The sequence below is a fragment of the Halichoerus grypus genome, chromosome 2 (genome assembly GCF_964656455.1).
Source record: "Halichoerus grypus chromosome 2, mHalGry1.hap1.1, whole genome shotgun sequence".
In the NCBI taxonomy this organism is placed as follows: Eukaryota; Metazoa; Chordata; class Mammalia; order Carnivora; family Phocidae; genus Halichoerus; species Halichoerus grypus.
The window spans coordinates 189483979-189507649 of NC_135713.1; the positions used below are offsets into that span (position 1 = coordinate 189483979).

Here is a 23671-nt window from a genome sequence, read left to right on the forward strand (position 1 = left end):
AGAAGTAATCCAGAGACAGAATTGGAGACTTAGCAACTGATCGGGAACTAGGCCATGTTACTTAGGAGGAGCTGTGGGGACTTGGGTGAGCCTCACAGCCTCATGAAGCTTCAGTTTCCCCATGGGTAAGATGGACAGTTAAGCCACATGGTCTCTGGGATTGCTCCCTGTTGGGATACTTCATGATTTGCAGTACAGCCCCTACCCAGGGAAGTGATTTGTGGGTGTTGGGCCAGACAGGGACCTGTGCTAAGCCAGGGCAAGGGAAGTTAGAGAGCAGTCCTGCCACATTTTGGATCAGCTTGGAGTGGAAAGAGGTGCACACACACTCGGGGCCTACCCCGACCTGGAGTGGGGAGTGGGGGGAGAGCCCTGGTATCCAGAGCCGAAGGTGGAGGGGGGAGCCAGGCGGCGCAGAAACAGAGCCAATGGGACTATTACAGTTTCTCCATAAGCAGGCCCTGAGTCAAGAATCTGGTGCAAGAGGTTTATTTGGGAGATGATCCTAGAAAGCAGATAAGGGAGTGGGGGTGGGAGGGATGGAAGGAAGGAAAACCAGTAAGAACTGTGTTATTGAGAGGGTTATCATTGTGGGCAACTGGAGCAGAATACACTTCAGAATTGTCGCACTGAGGGACAATGACGCTGGGGTTTTTTTCTCCAACTCCTGTTTCTTGTAGACAGAGGGTGGCTTCCAGGAGCATTAACTGCCAACACCTGCAGCCTGCGCAGTGCACTGGGCTGGAGACACGGGAGCATCGGCGTGTTCGGGAACTCTAGCAGTGTCCTCCGGAGGGGGCCCCGGGGCTCCAGGCAGGCCCCTGCAGGCGTCCGCCGACGTCAGCTGACGTCAGCTGCTCAGCATGGGCTGACTAGGTCGGACCTCCCTAAGGCCTGGCAGGTAACAGAGTCAAAGACCCTGGCCAAGGGTTCTCATCCAGAGAGGCCGCAGAGCAAAGAGCGAGGTGGCCTATGAAGGGGGATGGGCCAGTGGGCAGGCCTCAGCTCAGGACAACACCCTCCTCTGCAGACCCTGGGCCAGATGCCTGTGCCTGAGGACCCGGGGCATCTCGGGAGGAAAGGGGGCCGAGGGGCAGGCTGCAAGGGCGGCCCGGAGTTCTCTGAAGGCCCCATGCCCCACCAGGTGAACCCTGGCTGGGCCCACGCTGCCCCAGAACCGCGAGGACTTGTAGCGGGGAGAGACTTCCTGAAGGCAGTGGTCAAGCTGGGAAGAGAACGGCCTGGGTGAGGCTGGGGTGTGGCTCTGTGGATGGGGGGCGCCTGATGATGTCAGCATGTGCACGACAGGCGTTTCGTGCATACGCATGTGTCCGTGGGCCTCATCTCTCCCCTCCCCGAGCCCCCAGGGAGGTTCTCCTCCCCGCCCCCCTCCTCCCCATCCCTGCGCTGTGCCCCGGGCACCTGGGGGCATGCAGAGTGAAGGGGACATGGAGTCACATCCTGTCCCTGTCTCGTTTACCTTGTCTCGATTTTCCTCTGACAGGTTCCTCAGCCCCCTTAGCGCCACAAACACCTCATAGTGGGGAGCAGAGCCCTCGGAGGAATCTGTGGACAAACCCCCAGGCACACATACTTTTGTGAACAGGGTGGCTTCCAACACCAATGTCTGTCCCCCGCCTGTCCTACCCCACTCCGAGGTTCATGGGAGAAAAGGAATTTCTTGGCAGAGAGGGGGGTCAATGGGGAGGAACCCAAAGGCTAATCGTAGCTATGAAACAGGTCAGGAAAGGAAAGAGGGAAGAGACTGCAGCAGGAGGGATGGGAGTTAGACATGGGGAAGGACTTTTGTGAGGAGCAGCATAAGAGGCTCGGTCTTACCTCTTTCCTAGAGTTCTTCCTTCAGGATGGGTATGGTATGGGGGGGGGCGGTGCAGCCAACTCAAGAACGGGGGGGAGGGGCAGGAGCTGATGGAGAAGCTCACCCAGAATGCTGCTCTCCACACAGCTGTGGTCTAACAGTTTGGCCCCTGGCCACTGCCCTACGGCCCGGCCCAGGGCCTCAGAAAACACGTCCTCTTGAATGTCTTCTCCCCGCACATTCAGGGCCTGGCCCAGCCTGGGGAGGAGGAAGGGGGAGGCAGAGGGGCCTAGGGCACAAGGACCGCCGCTCAGCTCCCCCGGGGAGTCGCCTACCTGTAGACGAACCTGACGACCGGACACTGATTGTAGGCACCGACCACCTGTACCACGTCACCCAGGCGGCACCTGACAGGGCAGTGGTGGTGGTGAGCTTGGCCCAAGGGCCCATTAGCTCATGTCGCTGGCCCTCAGTAGGGTCGCAGAGGGCCTGAGGTGACCTGGGGGTCGGCAGGTGATCACCTGGTGAGGCCGGTGTGGGTGGTCAGCACCAGCTCGTACTCCTTGCCTTTCTGGGCCTCAGCCAGCAGGACGGGCGAGGCAGCCTCTTCCCGGGCTCCTTCCTTGACTGGGAGCAGCTCGATAAAAGGAGCTCCAGGCGGCAGAAGGTAGAGCCCATGGGGTTGCCGCGGCCATAGGCTCAGGCCCACGACCCCTGCGGGGAGCAAGCAGCCCTTCCGCTGGTGGCACTGTTGCTTTCTGCTAGGGAACAGCCCCTCACCCTGGACCCCGGGCCCCGATTCTCTGAGCAGCCGACCCCACCGCTGCCCTTCCACCCCTCCTCCCCGGCTCCTGCAGGCTCAGTGCGCTGCCTCTAAGGCCCTGATTGGGAAGAGGCAGTGGTTCTGGGGGTGGCAGACCCCCGGGTAAATGCTGGTGCCGGGTCAATCTGTGCAAGCCTCGTAACCTCCACGAGCCTCAGTTTCTGCACATGTAAAATGGAGCTGCTGGTGTTGGGGGGATTAAATGAGGTGACTGTGTAGGGCTCACTACTTGGCAGCTAGCTGTGCGGCCTCTGACCCCTGCCCCCAGCTCACTGGCCCTGAGTCCTGCTGACCTCCAGAGGCGGCGTAAGCGGGCGAGAAGAAGGTTAACCCTTGGCACCACAAGGCCCCCAGGGCAGCCACAGCCTCAGCCTGGCCTCCTGCGTCCAGAGTCACCACCACCTGTAGCTTTGGCCAGAGTCGGAGGGCCAGTCCTCGGGGCCCCAGCTCTAGGGCCTCCCGCAGCTCCGCCGCCCGCCTGGGGAGAGGTGGCCCTGGGTTCCCGGCAGCCATTGCTTCAGCCAGCTCTTCGCCATCGGCCTCCAGGCCCGAAAAGACGTCCAGGAGTTCAGTGGCTGTCCCAGCTTCCAGTGCCCGCAGCTCTGGGGACCTCAGTGCCTCTAGCAGCAGGGCCCCAGGGTGCTTGGCTCCAGGGGCCCTAACACCCTGGCCCAGGGTGTGCCAAGGCCAGGGGAGAGGGCGAGGCCAGGGGGATGTAGGGGTCACACAGGCAATGCCTCCCGGAGCCAGCACTTCCGGGTAGGCCTTGCTTAGGGCTGCCAGACCCAGCAAGGTGGCCTGGGGGGGGAGACAAGAGAGGGTGTCGGCCCTGGGCTTGAGCCAGTCTCTGAGCCCCCAGGTTGGGGGTTCTTTGCCCACCCCAGTGGGAGGGTTGGGCTGCAAGTAGGGGTCTCTGGTGGAGCTGGATACCAGCCTTCTCAGTTTACCTGCAGGGAGGCCTCCCCGTAGTACTGGGTTGACATAGGGGGCAGGAGCTGCCCCCCACTTTCTTCCTCCTGGGCCTGGCTGGCCTTGGTCAGAGGGAGATGGTTCCGGAAGGTGCTTGTATCTGTAGCCCCAAAGACATCATAAACTTGTCCTGAAGCCAAAGTTGCCCAAGAGTTTCAGGCAAGATTGGTAAGACCCTTGAGGAAGGAACCCAGCATAGGCCTGGGGCAAGGCTACTGGGGCCCAGGAATGGAACATGCATCTTGAACAACCCTGAGCCTGGGTAGGGTCTTTGGGTCGGGCCCCTCTGGGCTGGCAGTAGAAGGGGAGAGGGAAGTCCTCAGGTTCTGGAATCTGACTTCCTGTGGCTTTTCTGCTTGGGCCGCCTCCCCAGACCCTTGGAAACACACCTGTGGTCCTCCGGAGGGGAACGTGGGGCCTTTGGGCTCCTTGCAGACACCACCTCAGGGCCTGCTGCTGGCTCCGGCCTGCGCGCTGGGTGCTCTGCTCTAGTCTCCGCTGCTGCCACGCAGCTGCCCAGCTCAGGGCCCCCCCTGCCACACGGTGCTGGAGGCCAGCACGCCAGGACGGCCGGGCATCCTGGGGCTGCCGCTGCCGGAGGATGGCCAGGGCCGGCAGCAGCATCAGCAGGAGGAGGAGGAGGAGAAGGAGAAGCAGCATCTCCAAGCAGCTCCTGGGAGGAGGAAGGGACCCAAGTCCTGGAACTGGGGGAAGGAGAGGATAACCCATTTCTCCCCACCCCCCTTAACCCCACTCTGCCACACAAGAAACCAAGGAAAAAGGAAGTCTGGGAGGAAGCCAGGACCCGTCAGGCAGGTGATGCAGAGGAGAGGACATCAAGGCTTTGGAGTCCCACTGACCTGAGCTCGGACCCTGGCTCTGCCACTTGGTTAGCTGTAGGGCCCTGGGTAAGTAGCTAGCTGCTCCAGGCTCCGTTGCCCTGTCTGTAAAATGGGAATAATAATAGCCCAGCAGAAGCTACAGAAAGGGCCTGACACGGTGCCTGGCACACAGAGGCTGCCCAAAGAGCGCCGTGTCCAGCCCACTCCCGAGTGAGTGGCTCTGCTTCATCCCAGGATCCTCCTGTCCCAGCTCCGGGTCCCTCCTGAGCCCCGGGCGGTGGTTCCACGCCCCACATGCACCTGTCACAGCCCACTTGTGCCCACTCTCAGCACCCAGGGCCCTCTGGGTCCTCCGGTTTGTGTACACGGCCAGCCAGAAAGATGGAGCCGTGGCTTTAAAGGGTGGGGCCCGGATGGGGAAATCCGGCCACGGGCCTGAGGGAGGAGCTGGGGTGGGGGTGCTCTTAAAGGGGCAGTTTGCCTAAGGGTCCACGTGCTAGGAGCCAGCCCAAGCCCGCGGCTGGGAGGAAACTCCCCGCAGGAGAAGTGTGGTCTTCAAACTCCTGCAGGTGAAGGAAGAGAAAGCTGAGTGTGGAAAAGAGCGCCACGAAGCAGCTTGCGTTGGGAGAAGGGCGCACCCCAGAAGAGCAGATTCAAGCTTGAGAATTGTTTAAAAAACAAAATTTTCGGGGCGCCTGGGTGGCTCAGTCGGTTAAGCGGCTGCCTTCGGCTCAGGTCATGATCCTGAGGTCCTGGGATCGAGCCCCATGTCCGGCTCCCTGCTCAGCAGAGAGCCTGCTTCTCCCTCTCCCTCTGCCTGCCACTCTGCCTACTTGTGCTCTCTCTCTGTCAAATTAAAAAAAAAAAATCTTAAAAAACAAAATTTTCTTCCAATCCAGAAACCCTCTCCACAAAGATCTACGAGCTTTTCCTGACAAAGGTAGTAGAGAAAGGAAGCACTTTTGTTGTTGGATAAGCACAAACCAGAATGGGATGCACATCACAGGCAATGGCCGAGAGATTGCAAAGGCAGAAGAGAATCTCCCTCCCTTACTTAGCCAAGCCGCCAGAACCCATTACACACCTGTCCAATAACTAGGGGCGCCTGGGCGGCTCAGTGGGTTAAGCAGCTGCCTTCAGCTCAGGTCATGATCCAAGGGTCCTGGGATCCAGCCCCACGTTGGGGGGGGGGGGTCCTCCCTGCTCAGCAGGAAGTCTATTTCTCCCTCCCTGTGATCTCGAGCTCTCTCCCTCTCCCTCTCAAATAAATAAATCTAAAAAATAAATAAATAAAAAGATAAACGGTAACTAGTCCTCAGGGAAGGGGACTTGACAGCACCATTTGTCACACGTAGCTCATCCCAACTTTACCTGGTAATTGGGGTCACCATCGGTGTTAGCTAACAGGCTTTATGCCAAGGAAAAACAAACTTCTCCCATCTTTATGACACGACGTCTTTTTGCAACTTGGAATAAGGTGCCCACCTCAGTTAGGCTCCTACCTATCCTCCCACTGTGAAGTTTGAGAACCTCTGCTCTAGAATGAGGTTCTACCTGCCGCCTGTGGTTAAGCCCTCCCGGCTCCTGTGCTCTGGACCCAGGCTCTTGAACACTAAAACCCCTCCCGTCAACCCCTCATCCGTCTTCCAGGGGCTCTCTCTCCCTTTCACAGTGGAGCTCCTTTGCACAGTTCTGCTCTCGCTATCAGGCTGCCCCACCTTGATCTCACCCCTTTTAATTTCTTGTTTAGGTCTTGAACTTGATTTTATAAAAGAACAGCTTTATTAGGTATAATTCACATACCATAAAAGTCACCCGTTTAAAGCAGACAATTCAATGGTTTCTACCATATTCACAGATCTGTGTAACACCAAAAGTCATTTTCATAACATTTTCATCACCTTGAAAGTAACCCCATATCCTTTAGCTATCACCGCCCCCCAGTCCCTTCCCACCTCCCCACCCCTAGCATAAGCAACCACAAATCTACTTTCTCTCTCTATGGATTTGCCTATTCTGGACATTTCATGTAAGTGGAATCATGTAACATGTGGTCTCTTGTATCTGGCTTCTTTCACTTAGCATGTTGTCAAGGTTCTTCCATGTAGTACTGTGTAGGAGTAGTTCATTCCTTTTTATTGCCAAATACTATTTCATTGTATGGATATGCCACATCACATTTATTTACCCATTCATCAGGTGATGGGCATTTGGGTCATTTCTGTTCTCTAGCTACTATGTATAATGCTGTTATGGACATTTGTGTACAAGTTTTTCTGTAGACATATGTTTTTATTTTTCTTGCATAAAACTGTAATGAATGCAAGGGATTTATCACATTCCAATTAATGGAATAGCTGGGTCGTATAGTAGCTCTTTGTTTAACTGTTTAAGGAACTGCTGAACTGGTTTCCATAGTGGCTGCACCATTTTACATCCTCACCAGCAGTATATGAGGGTTCTGATTTCTCTACATCCTTGCTGACACTTGTTATTATCTGACTTTTTGATTATAGCCATCCTAGTGGGGTGTAAAGTAACTTGAGTCTGTTTTTTTTTTTTTTTTTTTTTTTAAGTAGGCTCCACACCCAACATGGGGCTTGAACTCACAACCTTGAGATCAAGAATCATGTGCTCTACCAACTGAACCAGCCAGGCACCCCTTGAGTCTGTTTTAATTTGCATGGTCCCCGATGACCAATGATCAAGCATGTTTTCATGTATCTATTGGCCATTTGTATAACTCTATGAAGAAATGTCTTCTCAGTTCCCTTAGCCAGGGATCTTATTGGGCTATTTGTCTTTTTTTTAAAAAGATTTTATTTATTTATTTGAGAGAAAGAGAGAGGGTAAGAGCACCAGCAGGGGGAGCAGCAGAGGGAGAGGGAGAAGCAGGCTTTCCGCCGAGCAGGGAGCCCGTTGTGGGGCTTGATCCCAGGACCCTGGGATCGTGACCTGAGCTGAAGGCAGACGTTTAACCATCTGAGCCACCCAGGCGCCCCTCTTTTTTTTTTTTAAAGATTTTATTTATTTTTTGACAGAGAGACAGTGAGAGAGGGAGCACAAGCAGGGGGAGTAGGAGAGGGAGAAGCAGGCTTCCTGCCGAGCAGGGAGCCCGATGTGGGGTTCGATTCCAGGACCCTGGGATCATGACCTGAGCCGAAGGCAGATATGCCCAATGACTGAGCCACCCAGGCACCCCAATAAATAAAATCTTTTTAAAAAGAAGTTGTTGTTGTAGTTCTTTATATATTCTGGATATTAATCCCTTATCAGACATATGATTTACACATATTTTCTCCCAATCTTGGTGCCTATTCACTCTGCTAACAGTGTCCTTTGATGCACAAAAGTTTTTACTTTGATGAGGTCCAATTTATCTTATGTTGCTCATGGTGTCATGGCCAAGAAATCATTACCAAATCCAATGTCGTGAAGCTTTCTTTTTTTTTTTTAAAGATTTTATTTATTTATTTGATAGAGATAAAGAGAGGGAGAGCACAAGCAGGGGGAGCGGCAGGCAGAGGGAGAGGAAGAAGCAGGCTCCCCGCTGGGGAAGGAGCCCGACGTGGGGCTCGATCCCAGGATCCTGGGATCATGACCTGAGCTGAAGGCAGCCGCTTAACTGACTGAGCCACCCAGGTGCCCCTTAATGTCATGAAGCTTTCTATGGTTTCTTCTAAGAGTTTTATAGTTTTAGCTCTTATATTTAGGCCTTTGATCCATTTTGAGTTAATTTTTGTATGTGATGTCTGGTTCCAACTTTATTCTTTGGCATGTGGCTATCCAGTTGTCTCAGCACCACTTGTTGAGAAGACTATTCTTTCCCCATTGCATGGTCTTGGCACCCTTGTAAAAATCAGTTGACTGTAGAGGTGCCTGGGTGGCTCAGTTGTTAAGCGTCTGCCTTCGGCTCAGGTCGTGATCCCAGGGTCCTGGGATCGAGCCCCACATCGGGCTCCTTGCTCCGCGGGAGGCCTGCTTCTCCCTCTCCCATTCCCCCTGCTTGTGTTCCCTCTCTCGCTGTGTCTCTCTCTGTCAAATAAATAAATAAATCTTAAAAAAAAAAATCAGTTGACTGTAGACACATGGGTTTCCTTCTGGACTATGAATTCTATTCCACTGATCCATATGTCCATCCTTATGCCAGTATCACACTATGTTGATTACTATTGCTTTGTAGTAAGTTTTGACTTGCTTATTGTGAAGTGTGACTACTTCAACTTAAATTCTTTTTCAGTTAGTTATTTAGGAGTATATTGTTTAACTTCCATATATTTGTGAATTTTCCAGGGCTTGTTATTGTTATTTACTTGTTTAGTGAGTGGCTAGATCATTTTAGGGAGTCTACCTACTTCCCACACTCCCATACATAGTGTGAAGCCTGATATTGCTCAGTAAGGGGGTACAGACTTGAGTATGCCCACAGTCACCCTAGCATGACAGTGATTTTCATAGATCTGTCTCTTTCCCTGACCACACCCAGCTGTTAAGCTACTCACAGTGTTAGCTGATTGCTATCTATTTTTCAACAATGCTTTGGGGAGTAAATTGCTCCACAAACTGATCCAATCAAATTCAGGCTTCTTTGAAGGGACAGTTTCACGGCCAGTGTTTGAGATTTGTCCTGACCCCAAGAGAGCTCCTCCCAGCTGTCTCTTTCCCCATCTCTCTGTAGCACACTAGATAGAGCCCATTCAGGCTCTATCTCCGATGAAGCTATTGTTCTCCTGCCATTTGCCTTTCACGACAGCCTCCTTTTTGAGAATACCCTTAAGCTTGAACTTCTTTTGCAAATGAAGTCAGTTCCTTAAAGGATTCAAAGTTCTGTTTTACAGCCTGCCTCTGTCATGCCCCCCTCCCCTCATCCATACACATCTCTTAGCCCTGATCATCTCTTCTAAGATATTTAAAAATATTTATTTATTGGGGCGCCTGGGTGGCTCAGTCGTTAAGCGTCTGCCTTCGGCTTGGGTCATGATCCCAGGGTCCTGGGATCGAGCCCTGCATCGGGCTCCCTCTCCCACTCCCCCTGCTTGTGATCCGGCTCTCGCTATGTCTCTCTGTCAAATAAATAAATAAAATCTTTAAAAAAAAAATTATTTATTTGAGAGTGAGAGAGAGAGCATGAGCGGGGGGTGGGGGGCAGAGGCAGAGAGAATCTCAAGCAGGCTCCACCCAGAGCCCAACACAGGGCTTGATCTCATGACCCGGAGATTATGACGTGAGCCAAAATCAAGAGTTGGACGCTTAACCCCCCAGGCGCTCCAGCCCTGATCATTCTTAGGCTTCACAACCACACGTCTCCTTGGACATTCCAACTTACCTGATTTGCACCCAACCTTCCTCTCAACTTGCTCTTCTTCCACATCTTCCCCTTCTCATCTTACTGAGGAGCATCTCTATCAATTACTTCCCGAGCCAGAAACCTGGAATTATTCTAGACTCCAGTCCTGTCCAACATTAGCCACTATGTCTGCACATTAGGCCTCAGGGCCACTGCTGTGGCATCGTCATCTGTAGAACCTCATCTCCTCCGACTCAGACTGTTGAAACAGGCCCCCCCCCCCCCCCCCCCGCCCCGCCATCCCTGGCTTCCTCCTTTGCCTCCCTCCAATCCGTCCTACACACTGTCACGGTAGGATTTCCTAAAATGAAACTCTGGTCATCCCCTTGCTTAAAGTCTGGTAAGATTGCTTCACTTCCATCATGTTCATGTGAAGTTTAAACTCTTAGCCTGGTGCACTAGGCTTCATCACCCACCACAGTTCTCAAAGTGTGGTCCTTGCCCTCACACCACCTGGGAACTTGTTAGAAATGCAAATTCTCAGGCTCCACCCCAGGCCTACTGACTGGGAAACTCTGGAGTGCAGCCCAGCCATCTGTGCTTTAACCAGTTCCCCTAAAGATTCTGATGCACGCCTGGGCTGAGAACCACAAATCACCCTCTATCCAGCCATATCCCGCCCTCCTCCATCCCCAGCTGCGGCCCGCGCTGGTCTCTCTGGCAGAATGCCTCTCCTTAATTCCTGTGTGTTCTTTAGGAGTCAGCTCAAGCTAATTGGTGCCCTTCCTCCATGTTCTCTTGTATTCAGTAATGGCCTCAGGGTAACTTTATTGCAGCATGAGCCAATATCCTATCATGATTGCTTGTGTGGCTGTCTTTCCCCAGCCATAATCCTCTTGAGGGCAGAACGATTTCTTGTCCCACATACCATGCCCGGCACAGGGTGGGCACTTGAAATATGCTCAAGTTTAAGGATGAACTTTCTTTCTATTTAAAGATTTTATTTATTCATTTGAGACCAAGAGAGCACGTGCAGGGGGAGAGGGAGAGGGAGAAGCAGGCTCCCCACTGAGCAGGGAGCCCAACGCCAGGACCCCGGGATCATGGCCTAAGTCGAAGGCAGACGCTTAACCGACTGAGCCACCCAGGTGCCCCAGGGATCAGCTTTCTAATGGGAAGAGTGTGGAATCAGGAGGCAGGAGATACAGACTATCATTCTAATTTTTAAAACATCTTATGAACAGGAAGGTCAGAAATGTCCCTTCTGCTGTCAAAGCTGAAGACACTCTCTCTGAGGCCAATTCCCAACTAGTTCTGCTTTTCACAGTCACACTGATGATTTCAAATATTTCCCTATCAAAACTACCTTCTCTCACCACCTGATGGAAAAAAAAAAACAGAACTCAGTATTGTCCCTTCAGAGGAAGCCTTTATTGTAACATAAAATACACAATTTTGTGACTGCCCCAAATTGTACACAATACTTTTTTGGTGGCTATATACTAATCTGCCTCAACACTAAAATATGTATCTGAAATAATTTCACAAAGTTTTAAAAAGAAAAATTATAAAAAGTATACTTCCACTTTGTTATATTCACTTTTAGTCTCCCCACCCCCCTACAAAACCCTGCACATACCACACATTGAAAAGTTTTGATGACGTGTGTGTGTGTGTGTGTGTGTGTGTGTGTGTGTGTGTCTGGGAGCAAGTGAGAGGCAGGTGGTCAAGACTTGCCACCGCCTCTTTTGTGGTTTGCAGGAACAGGGAGAAAAGAGAAAATACAACGCAGATAGCGAGCACACCTTTCAATCAAAAATCTCTCCCATCTATAGGCACAGCCTCAGGGAAACTGAGGACAGCTCAGCAGCTGTACAAGCACGGGACCCCTACGCTCAGGGCAGCCACACTTCTCAGTACCCGCAACCCCGGTGCTAACTGTAAAGGGCAAGCTCTGCTACGGGGCTGACGGTGTGGCAGGCCCCGCCCGTCCGGGCTGCTGAACTCCCGGCACGGCACTCACAGGCCAGTGTCGGTGAAGCCCGAGGGACGGGCAGGTAAGGGTCCGAGAGCAGTCCGGCTTCCTTTTCCCCTTTCCCCACTGCCCTGATCCTCACGGGGGGAATTTTAATCAAATCTTGAGGGCTTAGGGCTTAAAGGGCTTAGCCGCATCCTATGTCAATGCTGGTATCATGGAGGGGTCGGCCTGCTCCTCAGAGGCAGAGAGATTCTACTGCCTGGCATAGAAAAATAAATCAGTGTATGAAACCGAGCCAGGGCAAACAGCAGCTTTTAAAAAGTCATCTTCCAATAAATAATTTACTACAGAGGAATATTTTCCTTTAACATCAAAGTACTGATAAATTCGGAAGTCATTTTTGTAAAAAAAATATCTGTTTATTTACTCACATGTATAAAAATAAGGTTTTTAGGGCCATTCTCTCTTGGGTGCAGTCATTGTTGGAGAGGGGGGCCAGGGCTGAGTGGCTTGTAAGCCTACCCCAAAAGCTATTATCTGCTACCCCTCTTCCCACCTGACTGCCATAGCCCATTCCTTCCACCTGATGTAAAGCTACGGAAGAAATTGTGGACGTTATATTGAAGCTGTTTTGTTTTGTTTTTGCAGCTTACCAAACTTCCCAGGAAACCCACTGACTGCATTTCCCCAAATGACCAATGCCTGACACCCGGCAGCCCATACCAAGTGGGCAATGACCTCGTGGAACATGCTGGCCCTGGGTTCAGACTGCGTTCCTGCCACCCCCTCCCCAAGACAGCCCGTGTGAACAGTGAAGGGAAACGAGGTGACTTGGGTATGAACGACACAGGACCTGCCACAGGAAGAAAGAATTGTGATGTCAGATGAGGGTGGGAAGAGGAAAACAAGAAGTCTCAATTTAGAAACAAAACACCACCATGTGCAAACAGCCGTCATCGATGAGCCTTGGGGTAGCCGCACTTGGGCAGAAGGATGGGCAGCCCAGAGGGCAGGTGCCCCAGGGAGCAAGGCAACTTCCTCAGCACCCATGGGTCACGGCTGGGCCTTCCACTCTGGCCATGATACAAAGGACATCAACACAGTAAGCTGCGGTTATGTGACCATCTTTTCTCTAGTTCATCAAACGTGTCTGCACGTGTTTACACACATACAGCTGAGTGGCAATTCCACAGAGCGGAAGGAAGGAGGGGTGAGGGAGAGAACATGTAGATGGGTTAGATGGGTTAAGTGTTATTTAAAAAGCCACTACCCATCGGACAACCCATGACTTCCCTTGTCCCAACAATGACCAGACATTCCCCCTTTACCCATCCCTACCCAGGAAAACAGGGGTGGGGGAGAGGGAAGGTGGGAGGACGGCTTTCTTTTTCAAAAGGCAGTTTCTACAATTCAAAGGAAAGCAGAGACAGTCACGGTTATATATCAACTGCTTGGCAGACACAGTGACAAATCTCACAGAGCGGAGGTGCTTTCTCCTCCCTTTGTCCTTCTCCTACTTGGACACATGGCCAAGTTCCAGGGTTCATGGAACTACAGCGTTTTTTCACAAGGTTAAAACAACCACAGCCTCTGTTTGTGGCCCCAATGCTGCGACTAAACTCTGCACAGCAAGGGGGAGAAACAGCCCCATGTGTAAACTCACACACTCGCGTGCGCACACGCACTCACACACACACACTCACACACACACTCCCTTCACTGGTGCCACCATGCACAGAAACACTAAAGTCACAACTAGTATTAACACTTCACATTATGACTATTGTTTCCAAAGAGAAGCGATTCATGGAATTAAAACATCCACAAGAGTAAGTCCTCTGGCGAGGATGAAGAGGCTGAAGATGGAGACGGGGGTCACGACTGCGCGTGAGGGATCCACTGACTGTCCATAGGCCGGCCCAAGAGCTCCTCCACACGCCGCGCCACATCCATGGTGTCGTCCAGATCAAAGTCCCCATCGTTGTCCAGGACAGGGTCAGGGCTTCGAGGGAAAAGAGAAAAGATGAAGGGAAGGGAAAGGTTGTCAGAGGCCCAATGATGAGGAGCAGAGACCAGCCCAAGCCCCAAACCCCACCAGGTGCATGGCCCAAGACTGCCTATACCCTCTGCCTAGGCTTCGTGGGAAAAGACACTCATGATCTAAACAGTGGAGAACAGAGTCCTTTGCTATCAGGACAGAGTGCCTCAAACTAGAATACCCACCCCAGTTGCCCCTAACCCTGGCTGTCCACACATCTAAAGCCCACCTGATCTTTATACAGAACAAGAAAAATCTCCATTTTGGGAGAGGGGAGTAGATGACATTTGCCCAAATCCACTCTAAACTACCAATATCTTCTGGCTGAATCTATCTCCCACCTGGGCACATGCTGGAGCCCGGCTTGGGTGGTCTCAGACCTACAGGAGCTCTGGGTCCCTTTGCCCACCAGCCCTCCCAGGGCCCAGCCTGAGGCCAGGTGCCCACTTCCTCCCTGCGGAGCCCCATGAGAACACAACCTACTTCTGGGGGTACATGTTATAATGAGCCTGGGGGCACACGGCTGGGGAGGGGGCCTGGTCCATGTAGGTGGCGCTGGCCCCGGCAGAGTCTGCAGACGCACTCACAAACCTGCAGGAGAAACACAGCAGAGTCTCAGTGGCCTCCGGGCAGCAGGTAACTTGGGGAGGGGTGGGCGGGGGGCATTTTTACACCTTTTTTGGGGTATGGAAGGACAAAGTGCCCACTGGGCCTGGGACTCCAGCTGCAGGAGTGGGGCCCTGGGTCCTGGTCCCATTGAGACTGAGCCCAGTTCCCTCTCCAGGGCTGAGCCAGGCTTCAGGGCGGAAGGGCGGGCTGGGCCACGCAGGGTCTGTGAGTGGGAGGAGCAGCGGTGAGGGGTGAGGGGGGCTGGGGGAAGAGAAAGGAGGCAGCAGGAGACCAGAGCTGGACCCTGGGTACTTACTCAGGGACCACTTGCTTGATCTGTGGCTTCACGTATCCGTCCACCGCTTTAGCTGCCGAGGGGGAACGGTGATGAGAACCAAAGTTCTCAATGAAATAAAAATACAATCTCCCTTAAGAATTACAACTTTTCTCAGGATAGGACACAACCACCTAATTTTATCTTAGGATCTGATACAAGCACTTAATATTTTAATCTGTTAGGAGAACCTGGTCTAGGAGAAGTCTCAATACTAAAACTGTAAGTTAAAGTATCTTCTGAGATGGCTTGGATGTGTTAATAAATTCTTCAAGCCACAGAAAACATATACTTCAGTACAAATCTAAACCAAGTATTAATTATACAGTAAGTATAAAAAGAAAAAGTATTAAAGGTTTAAAGCTAGAGATGCAGCAGAGTGGCAGGATTTGCTTTGTGTCCCAGGGAAAAAAATTAGGAGGAGAGCAGAAGATGACAAATTTTTTTTTTAAGATTTTATTTATTTGACAGAGAGAGAGAGAGATAGTGAGAGCAGGAACACAAGCAGAGGGAGTTGGAGAGGGAGAAGCAGGCTTCCCGCCTGAGCAGGGAGCCCGATGTGGGGCTCGATCCCAGGACCCCGGGATCATGACCTCAGCCGAAGGCAGAAGCTTAATGACTGAGCCACCCAGGCGCCCCACAAATTTTCAATCATAGAAAGAAGAATGTTGTCATAATTAGAACTGCCCACAAAAGAAATGGGCTGTCTTGGGAAGAACTGATTTCCCATCACTGGAGACCTTTAAGCGGAAGGTGTACAAACACTTGTCAGGGCGTTGTACTGAGAAATCAAAGAGAGGAATGAATTTGACTTAATGGTCCCTGGAGTCACTCTGACTCTTGAGTATCTCCTCTTTTAGGAAAGGGAGTATCATTCAAATATCTGTGTGCTCTTTTGTTTCCCTGGGGTTTCTGCATTTGGGGGTAATCTGATGATCACTCATCCTGTATTGTCCATGCCCCGTGGCTGGTTAAGAAGAATGCTGGTGTGTCTCTCTTCCACCCTCCGACGAGTCCCCACTGGGATGTGGGAGGTCAGGGGATAAACCCGAGAGTGGTCTGGTCAGCTGTAGTTACCTTTTTAAAAGACTGACTGTGGAAATCCAGTTAAGTGAGCCTGAAGTCATTGAATGAAGTCTTGTTTCTTGGCTATATGAGTATGGGAATACGTATAGTCCTAACAATGTTAGACAATGAAGATGACACTAAGGTCAAGAGGATGAAGAGCTTGTCAGTGATATAGTCCAAGATAGTGAAATGCTACATGGTTCACAAGTTGTTATCCTAACCAGCTTCTTCTAAGGCTTCAAATGTCAGGAGCTACCTTTTTATAATACTTCATGCTTTTTGTGCTTTATAGTTTATAGAGAATTTTATGGATTGGCAGAAAAGATAAAAACCAAAGAAATGCTGTAAAAAATAGGATTTAAAAATCTAGACTAGCTGTGCTAACAAAAAAACAATGCCAGGTTTAATCCAAAGTACCACATAAATCTAGGGGCGCCTGGGTGGCTCAGTCAGTTAAGTGTCCAACTTTTGATTTCAGCTCAGGTCATGGTCATAGGGTTGTGGGATCGAGCCCCAAGTCAGGCTCCACACTCAGTGGGGAGTCTGCTCAAGAGTCTCTCTCTCCCTCTCCCTCTGCTCCTCTCCCCTACTCCCTCCCATAAAATAAATAAATATTTAAAAAAACAAAATACCACATAAATCTAAAAACTTCTGGTTTATTTTGCCACTTGGAAATATAACTATCATTGCAGGGTGGGAAGGCATGATACGAAATACATACACTTTAAAGGAAAAAGGTTGATGGATTGGGCTGTATAGAAAATACAAGTTTTGTACTTTAGCAAAATAAAACTTCAGTGCTAGAAGAACAATGACATACTGAGAAAAATGTTTGCTATATATAATAAAAGGCTTATTTACTATGTAAAAATACTTAGACATCATTAGGAAAAAACAGAACTCCAAAAGAAAAATGAACAGGGAATATAAACACACTTCACAGAAAAAATATAAACAGCCAGTAATATGGAAGTTAAGAAATTCAGACTCTGGAGCTTAGACTGTTTGAGCTCAAACCCTGGTTTGGTCACTTCCTAGCTGTGTGGACTTTGGGAAATTATTTCACTTTTTTTTGCCTCAAATCCTCATATGTAAAGTGAGGAGAGTCACAGGACCTACCTTGCATACCTGTTTTGAGGATTAAATGAGACAGTATATGAAATGTGCTCAGAAAAGTGCCCAGCACATAGTAAGCACTCAGAAAATGTTAGCTGCTATTATTACTCTAGTTACTACTATTATTATTATGAAAAGATGTTGTGACCTTACCTAGAATCAAAGAAATGAAAATAAGAACTAAGACATTTTTATGCCAATCAGATCGGCAAGCATTAAATCAGTGAGCAGAATCTATGATTGGCAGGGGGGTGGAGGAGCAGGTACTCCAACAGACATCTGTGGGAGTGAGAACATATTACCGATTCTGTAAATGTGTGTCAAGAAGCTTAAAAGGTATATATACCCTTTGACACAAATTCTACTTTAGGAGTTTATCCTAGGGAAATAGTTGAACAGGGTGCATGCACCAGGTTATCTCAGTTAGTTAGTTTGTTTATGTATGTATGTATGTATGTATGTATGTATTTAATAAGCTACCCCCAACGTGGGGCTTGAACTCATGATCTTGAGATCAAGAGTTGCATGCTCTAATAAATGAGCCAACAAGGTGCCCCAGGTTATCTTGACATTAATTCACAACAGAAAACGGTGAATAACCTAAATTGTAAGTCTCTCAAATAACTGACATCAAAGCACCATACAATGGAATTCTATGCAATCGGTAAAGTGATACTGTAAGATTATATTTACAGACCTGCAACTCTGCCTATGGTACATTTTTAAGTGGGGAAAAAAAATCAGATCACAAAAGATGATATATGCTATGACCCAAAACATTTACTGGACTCCGAGCCTGACACGATCTGGCCTCCCTATTGCTCAGCCATCACCTCCTACACCCTCTTTCCGGCCCATTCAGCTCTAGCCTCCTGGGCCCTCGTGGAGTCTTTCAAACACAACAACCTCACTCCTACCTCAGGGTTTTTAAACTTCTCTCAGTCTAGAAGGTTTTTTGTCTAGATCTTTGTGTGGTTAGCCTCCTTACTTCATTCAGCTCTGTGCTGATAGCACCTCCTCGGAGAGACCTTGTCTGACCACTCTATTGAAATGCCACCCCTATCCTCCTCCCTGTCCCATCTCTATCTCTTTACCATGCTTTCTTGTCTTCATAGCATCCATCACTAAATAAATATATTTGTTTGTTGTCCTCCTTCTGCTACTAGATTGTAACCTCCACACAGGAAGTATTAACAAGCATCTGGTGACTGAATGAAGGATACATACCTACACAGATGAGAACAATAGTCACTGAATTTTTTACAGTGGTTAATATATAGATGAGAGATGTTATGTGATATCTGTTTTCTTTTCCATACTTTTCTGGAAATTTTACAATTAATACAGAATACTTTTATGATCAGAAAACAAAACCATCTGTTTTGAAAAACAAATTTTATCTTTTTTTAAAATATTTTATTTATTTATTTGAGAGAGAGCAAGCAGGGGAACAGCAGAGGGAGAGGGGAAACAGACTCCCCACTGAGCAGGGAGCCCAACATGGGGCTCAATCCCACGACCCTGAGATCATGACCTGAGCCAAAGGCAGACACTTAACCAACTGAACCACCCAGGCGCCCCAAATTTTATCTTTCTAATTTTGTTTGATCTAAGCTTGTTTTAAAAACAATTTGAAAAAAATAATAATAAAAGCAATTCATTCCCTTCAATTTGATATTTGGGGTTAGCAGCAGATATGACTGAAGAATACAGTCCGGGATTTACAACTCCCCTGAATAATGCTCAAACACTAATACTAAATACTAATTGTGTAGGTTTTCATGCAAGACAGAAAGACACACACACACAAAACTAAAAGAAAACTAAAATCACAACAAAACCAAATCAGAATGCGAACATTGTTACCAGTGGCAGGCTCGCACGGAACTGGTGTGTAATATTTGGAGTACACTTCATCTTTTGGCCGATCAGGAAACACGTAGATAAGGTAATTCAGGTCCCCCAAGCGGTCGGCCAGGGACCGGATGGAGAAATCTCTGGTGGTAAAAGGCATCAGGTTCCAAAACATTCTTTCCTCTAGAACAATAAACAGAATAATCATATTCTAAGCACAATTTCTAAACAGGAAATCTTAAAACCCAAATATACTACAAATCAAAGCTCTCCCAATAAAGATCTCCATTTAAAAATAACCACAAGTTGGGGCACCTGGGTGGCTCAGTTGGTTAAACAACTGCCTTCAGCTCGGGTCATGATCCCGGGTCCTGGGATTGAGCCCCACATCGGGCTCCCTGCTCTGCAGGGAGCCTGCTTCTCCCTCTCCCTCTGCCTACTGCTCCCCCCGCTTGTGCTCTCTCTCTATCAAGGTAAATAAAAACTTAAAAAAAAAATTAATAAAAAATAAATTAAAAAAGTAACCACAGGTTATAGGTCACCTGGGTGGCTCAGTCTTAACGGTTAAGCATCTGACTTTTGATTGTCGGCTCATGTTGTGATCTCAGGGTTGTGGGATAGAGCGCCACATTGGGGCTGTCATACAGCATTCTGTCCACAATCTCAGGGCTTGGGCTCCACGCTCAGCCGGGAGTCTGCTTGGGGTTCTCTCTCCCTCTCCCTCTGCCCCTACTCTCTCCACTCTCTCTTAAATACATGAATAAGTCTTTTTTTTTTTAAAGATTTTATTTATTTGAGAGAGAGAGAGAGAGAGAGAGAGCATGCATGAGAGGGGGGGAGGGTCAGAGGGAGAAGCAGACTCCCCGCTGAGCAGGGAGCCCGATGCGGAACTTGCAGAACTCGATCCCGGGACTCCAGGATCATGACCTGAGCCGAAGGCAGCCACTTAACCAATTGAGCCACCCAGGTGCCCCAATATGTGAATAAATCTTAAAAAAAAAAAAATGACCAAATTACCACAGGTTGTAGCTCAAGTCGTTTATAAAAGCCATGGGAGATAAGCAGGTAATGCATATAGCACTTCCCTAGAGATCCAATGATCTCAGGTAGTTTCAAGTTCAAATGGTTTTTAGTCCCTCTGTAGAAGAAATAGTTCTTATTGACCCCAATCCTTGATCCCTGTACAAAAGTATATGAGAGCCAGGAAGCATGTCCATGTTACACAGAGGATGCGTGAGAGCTATGAAAAACTGTTAGTATCTTTAAGTTGCAAAAAAACTAGCAAGCTACTCTTATCTTATTGTGAGGATCAGAGGAAAGAACTGTTCTTGGGTGGAAATAATCAGTGGCCATGCCTTTACGTTGATTAGGATAAAGGAATAATTAAAATAGCATCTTACTTCCAGTCTAATGATTCCCAACTCATCCAAGTAATTCTTCACTGAAATAAGCTCACGGTTCAGTAATAAGAAGGTGGACATTTCAAAAGGGAAGCAGCTGAGATTGTGGACAGAATGCTGTATGACAGCCACTTCAGGGTTACACGTTTGTTTCTCAGAATTAGTGACTGTGTTTCCCATGATATGATTTTACACAGGCTGCCTTATCAGCCCCAGCTGCGTCATGGTGATCCATTTGTGTGCCCTTCATCAGAACTGACCCCATAAGTGCTCAATAAGTCATTTGTTGAAGCAATTTCACAACAAAAGCAGCTAACTATAACCAGTATATATACATATTTTAAAGATTTTTTATTTATTCATTTGAGACAGGGAGGGGGTGGGTAGAGGGAGAGGGAGAAGCAGACTCCCCGCTGAGCCAGGAGCCTGATGCAGAGCTTGATCCCAGGACCCAGAGATCATGACCTGAGCCAAAGGCAAATGCATAACCATCTGAGCCACCCAGGCACCCCAAGGTATGTTCTAAAAAGGGAGGGAACTTACGAGAATCAAACTTCCAAGCAATGGTGATGCCGCCAATTTCAGAGTCGCTGAATCTCAGCAGGAAGGTCCCATCAGGCTTGTTAATGAGTAGGTCATGGGCCTGTTGCTTGTTCACGAAACCCAAAATAGCCCTGGATCACAAAGGCCAAAGAAGGAGAAACAGATGTGATGTCTTAACAGCAGAAAAAAGAGCTTCATACTCTATTGCTGACTTAGGAAATGACAGTTCTCACCCATCATTCCAATGAGGCTTGAGATGTTTTTTTAACACTTCCATCACACCATCGAACCACTGCCAGAACGTGTAATTTCGTCCTGGTAAATTCTCCTGGTTGGAGATAGAACAGTGAACACAAGAACGCCAAGAGTAACACCTGGAATATTGCCTGCATATACTTAAACTGAAAAAAATTAAATGGAAAACAAACATCTACATTGTCAGAATCATACAAATATACATGCTTGTCCGAGTTTTACCAAAAGGTCCTATAGTCAAAAAACTGAAGAGGAAGGAAGAGAGAAGAGGGGAAAAATACAACAGAGCAATTGCCAAACCCAGCGGCCCCTGCTACAAACACCTTCACCTGGATCTGGGCTGACTCATTCTTTGCTGTTTTTGAAGTAGGGCATTTAAAACACCTGGGGATGGAGGTGTACACAAAGAAACAAAGTTGGGTTTAAAGTCAAAGATGTGACGGGGTGACATCTCAATTACCCGATGCTGGAGGAGAGGTTTCCTCCGTCAGCATTCCCTTTTGTGGGCTGAGGGTCCCATGGTAGCCTGGCCTTGCAGGATTACACAGCAGGGAGCATCAGAGAGTCCATGGGAAAGAGCCATGGACTTCTGATCACAAAAGCTTTACTTCTTGTGAAATAGGTTATCATTTGCTTTGCTCTGTTTCCTTTATAAAGGAAAAAAAATGCACTAGTTGCACACAAAGCCCAGTTCACTTAAATATTCAAAGACCTAATTTTCTACATAAGAAGTATGTGCCTATCCATCTATTCAGGAGCTTTCTATTACTTCGGGCACATTTTATTAGAGTCACGAAGAACAAATGCCCAGGGCAGGAAGTCTCTGGAAGGCATCCCGTTTGGAGGGACTGAGCTAAGGGCAGCTGGTGGCGGGCCCCTCACCCTGTTGAACTGGGACCAGGACACGGACATGCCATTATAGTCTTCAAGGTGGCCACTGCTGTTGTTGAACAGCTTCTGTGCCAGGAACACGAGGTTCTCCTTGGTCAGGCCCCGGGTGCTCTGCACTTCGGCCTTGAATTTCATGTTGAGCGCCTCGCACAGCTGAGACCACAGCACTTTGTCGGGGACGGCGAACGGCACCCTGCCCTGAGACGGAGAGAAGCCAGAATCTTAGGAGAAAACAGTTGCATGATTTATATTCACTCAACCCACAAAATGAAAACACTGATGGCTCAATGCAGTTACAAACATTTGTCTTGCTGAGCCTGAGGATAAATTTTAACTTTTTTGAAATAGGCAGCTCCGTGAAATTGAGAAGGTTCCATTTTACCTTCTTCACACGCAACTTAGAAGGTACCCTTGCGCTATCGATGGTGTTCTGTAAATGAACTGCTGAACCTCCAGTCTAATCCTACATTCTAAGAGCCATAGAAACAAAACGTGACCAAGGTCTGGCTCTTACACTGTAAGCTCAGGGGAACGGGAATCTGAAAGACTGGGTCTCTAGCTGCAGGCAGAGAGAATTGTGTGTGCACTCATGCGTGTGTGTGCATTAAGTGTGATCCTTGAACTCCAGCTCAATGTGAAAAAAATGTCATGTGGAAGGATGGAAACTGAATTGGACCACTTGTTATTGAGAAACAGGTTACAATATGAATTTTTAATAAACTGTGTTTCATCCCAATCAGCCACGGTACTTCATTTTATTTTTTCATTATTACAAAAATTTTTTTTTGGAATAGGCAATTGCTTCACATAATATAAAATTTAAAAGCACAGAAGGGTATATAGTGAAGTGTCTTTTAAGATTTTGAGAGAGAGCAGCAGAGGGAAAAGGAGAAGCAGACTCCCCGCTGAGCAGGGAGCCAGATGTGGGGCTCGATCCCAGAACCCTGGGATCATGACCTGAGCCTAAGGCAGACGCTTAATGGGCTGAGTCACCCAGGCGCCCTCTGAAGTTGCTTTCTTAACCCTGTGTCCCAGCAGCCTGGTTCCTCTGCCCTGAGCATATAACCTAGTTTATTGTGTATGCCTCCAAAGAGATCTATGCATGCCAGGAAATATATATAACTTTTCCTGTTTAAAAATATAAATGGGGGCACCTGGGTGGCTCTCTCGGTTAAGCATCTGACTCTTGATTTTTGGCTCAGGTCATGATATATATATATGTATGGTAGCAAAAAATCCACATGTTCTACCTCTCCCTTTTTTCACTTAATATCTGCAAGACCTTACATCAGCACATAAACACATGTTCTTTTGTGGCTGCTAAATATTCCACAATATGGAAGAACAATACTATAGTTAGCCAGGCCCCCATAGACAGACATCTGTGTATCAGCCTAGTGATCTTTAGCTATTACAAACAATGCTGCAACGTACTGATGTCATTTGACACTTACGGAAATATATCTGTAGAATAAATCCCCACAAGTACTTATTTTAAAAGAGCATTAAGATGTACACTAGTCACGAACACAACTGAAAATGCCAAAAATGCTTATTTATTTAGGCATTGCCTAAATTTAGGCAATTTATTTAGCAACGACATGTTGCAAGAGCTGCCAACGTGACATGAGGAATGAGCTCGGTGGACAGGCAGGGAGGGGAATGAGAGGAGAGGTGGCAATCCTATCCAGGAGGCTTATCAGGACATGCTGCAGGCAGACAGTTTTAAGAGAAGCCTCAAACTCAGGATCTGTAGAATGGGCATGGGAGAATTTCTGCTATAAATCTCACCTTTGCAGCAAAAATATTGTTCTGTAAAGAGGACTGTTGAGAGAACTCAGTGAG

The 23671-nt window shown here is 48.5% G+C and overlaps 2 protein-coding genes across 6 annotated transcripts in view; both read right to left on the reverse strand.

Annotated features, from left to right (window-relative positions):
• Window positions 1-473: 473 nt before the first annotated feature.
• Window positions 474-4883, reverse strand: GHDC (GH3 domain containing). 2 transcript variants are annotated; one of them, XM_036069188.2, is made up of 10 exons: window positions 4754-4883; window positions 4472-4555; window positions 4001-4284; window positions 3590-3711; window positions 2936-3440; window positions 2341-2533; window positions 2155-2226; window positions 1944-2077; window positions 1481-1566; window positions 474-1225 (listed from the first exon to the last, which is right to left on the reverse strand). In XM_036069188.2, exons 3-10 carry the CDS (start codon window positions 4269-4271, stop codon window positions 1007-1009), a joined length of 1602 nt encoding a protein of 533 aa, XP_035925081.1. In that variant the 5' UTR covers window positions 4272-4284; window positions 4472-4555; window positions 4754-4883; the 3' UTR covers window positions 474-1006. The 2 variants fall into 2 exon arrangements, with proteins under 2 accessions (XP_035925081.1, XP_077921869.1); XM_078065743.1 differs by lacking the exon at window positions 474-1225 and having other exon boundaries at window positions 1840-2077.
• A 6266-nt stretch (window positions 4884-11149) lies between these two features.
• The window catches only part of STAT5B (signal transducer and activator of transcription 5B), a 68986-nt gene continuing 56464 nt past the window's right edge, over window positions 11150-23671 (reverse strand). For 3 of the 4 annotated variants that reach the window (XM_078065744.1, XM_078065745.1, XM_078065746.1), the window contains 7 exons: window positions 21818-22024; window positions 20914-21008; window positions 20681-20811; window positions 18750-18920; window positions 14682-14733; window positions 14240-14347; window positions 11150-13720 (listed from right to left, as the gene is read on the reverse strand). In XM_078065744.1, the coding sequence (XP_077921870.1) occupies window positions 13594-13720; window positions 14240-14347; window positions 14682-14733; window positions 18750-18920; window positions 20681-20811; window positions 20914-21008; window positions 21818-22024 (891 nt within the window). In that variant the 3' untranslated portion in view covers window positions 11150-13593. Of the gene's footprint in view, window positions 13721-14239; window positions 14348-14681; window positions 14734-18741; window positions 18921-20680; window positions 20812-20913; window positions 21009-21817; window positions 22025-23671 lie in introns of those variants that run through there. The other variant, XM_036066650.2, reaches the window with a different exon arrangement.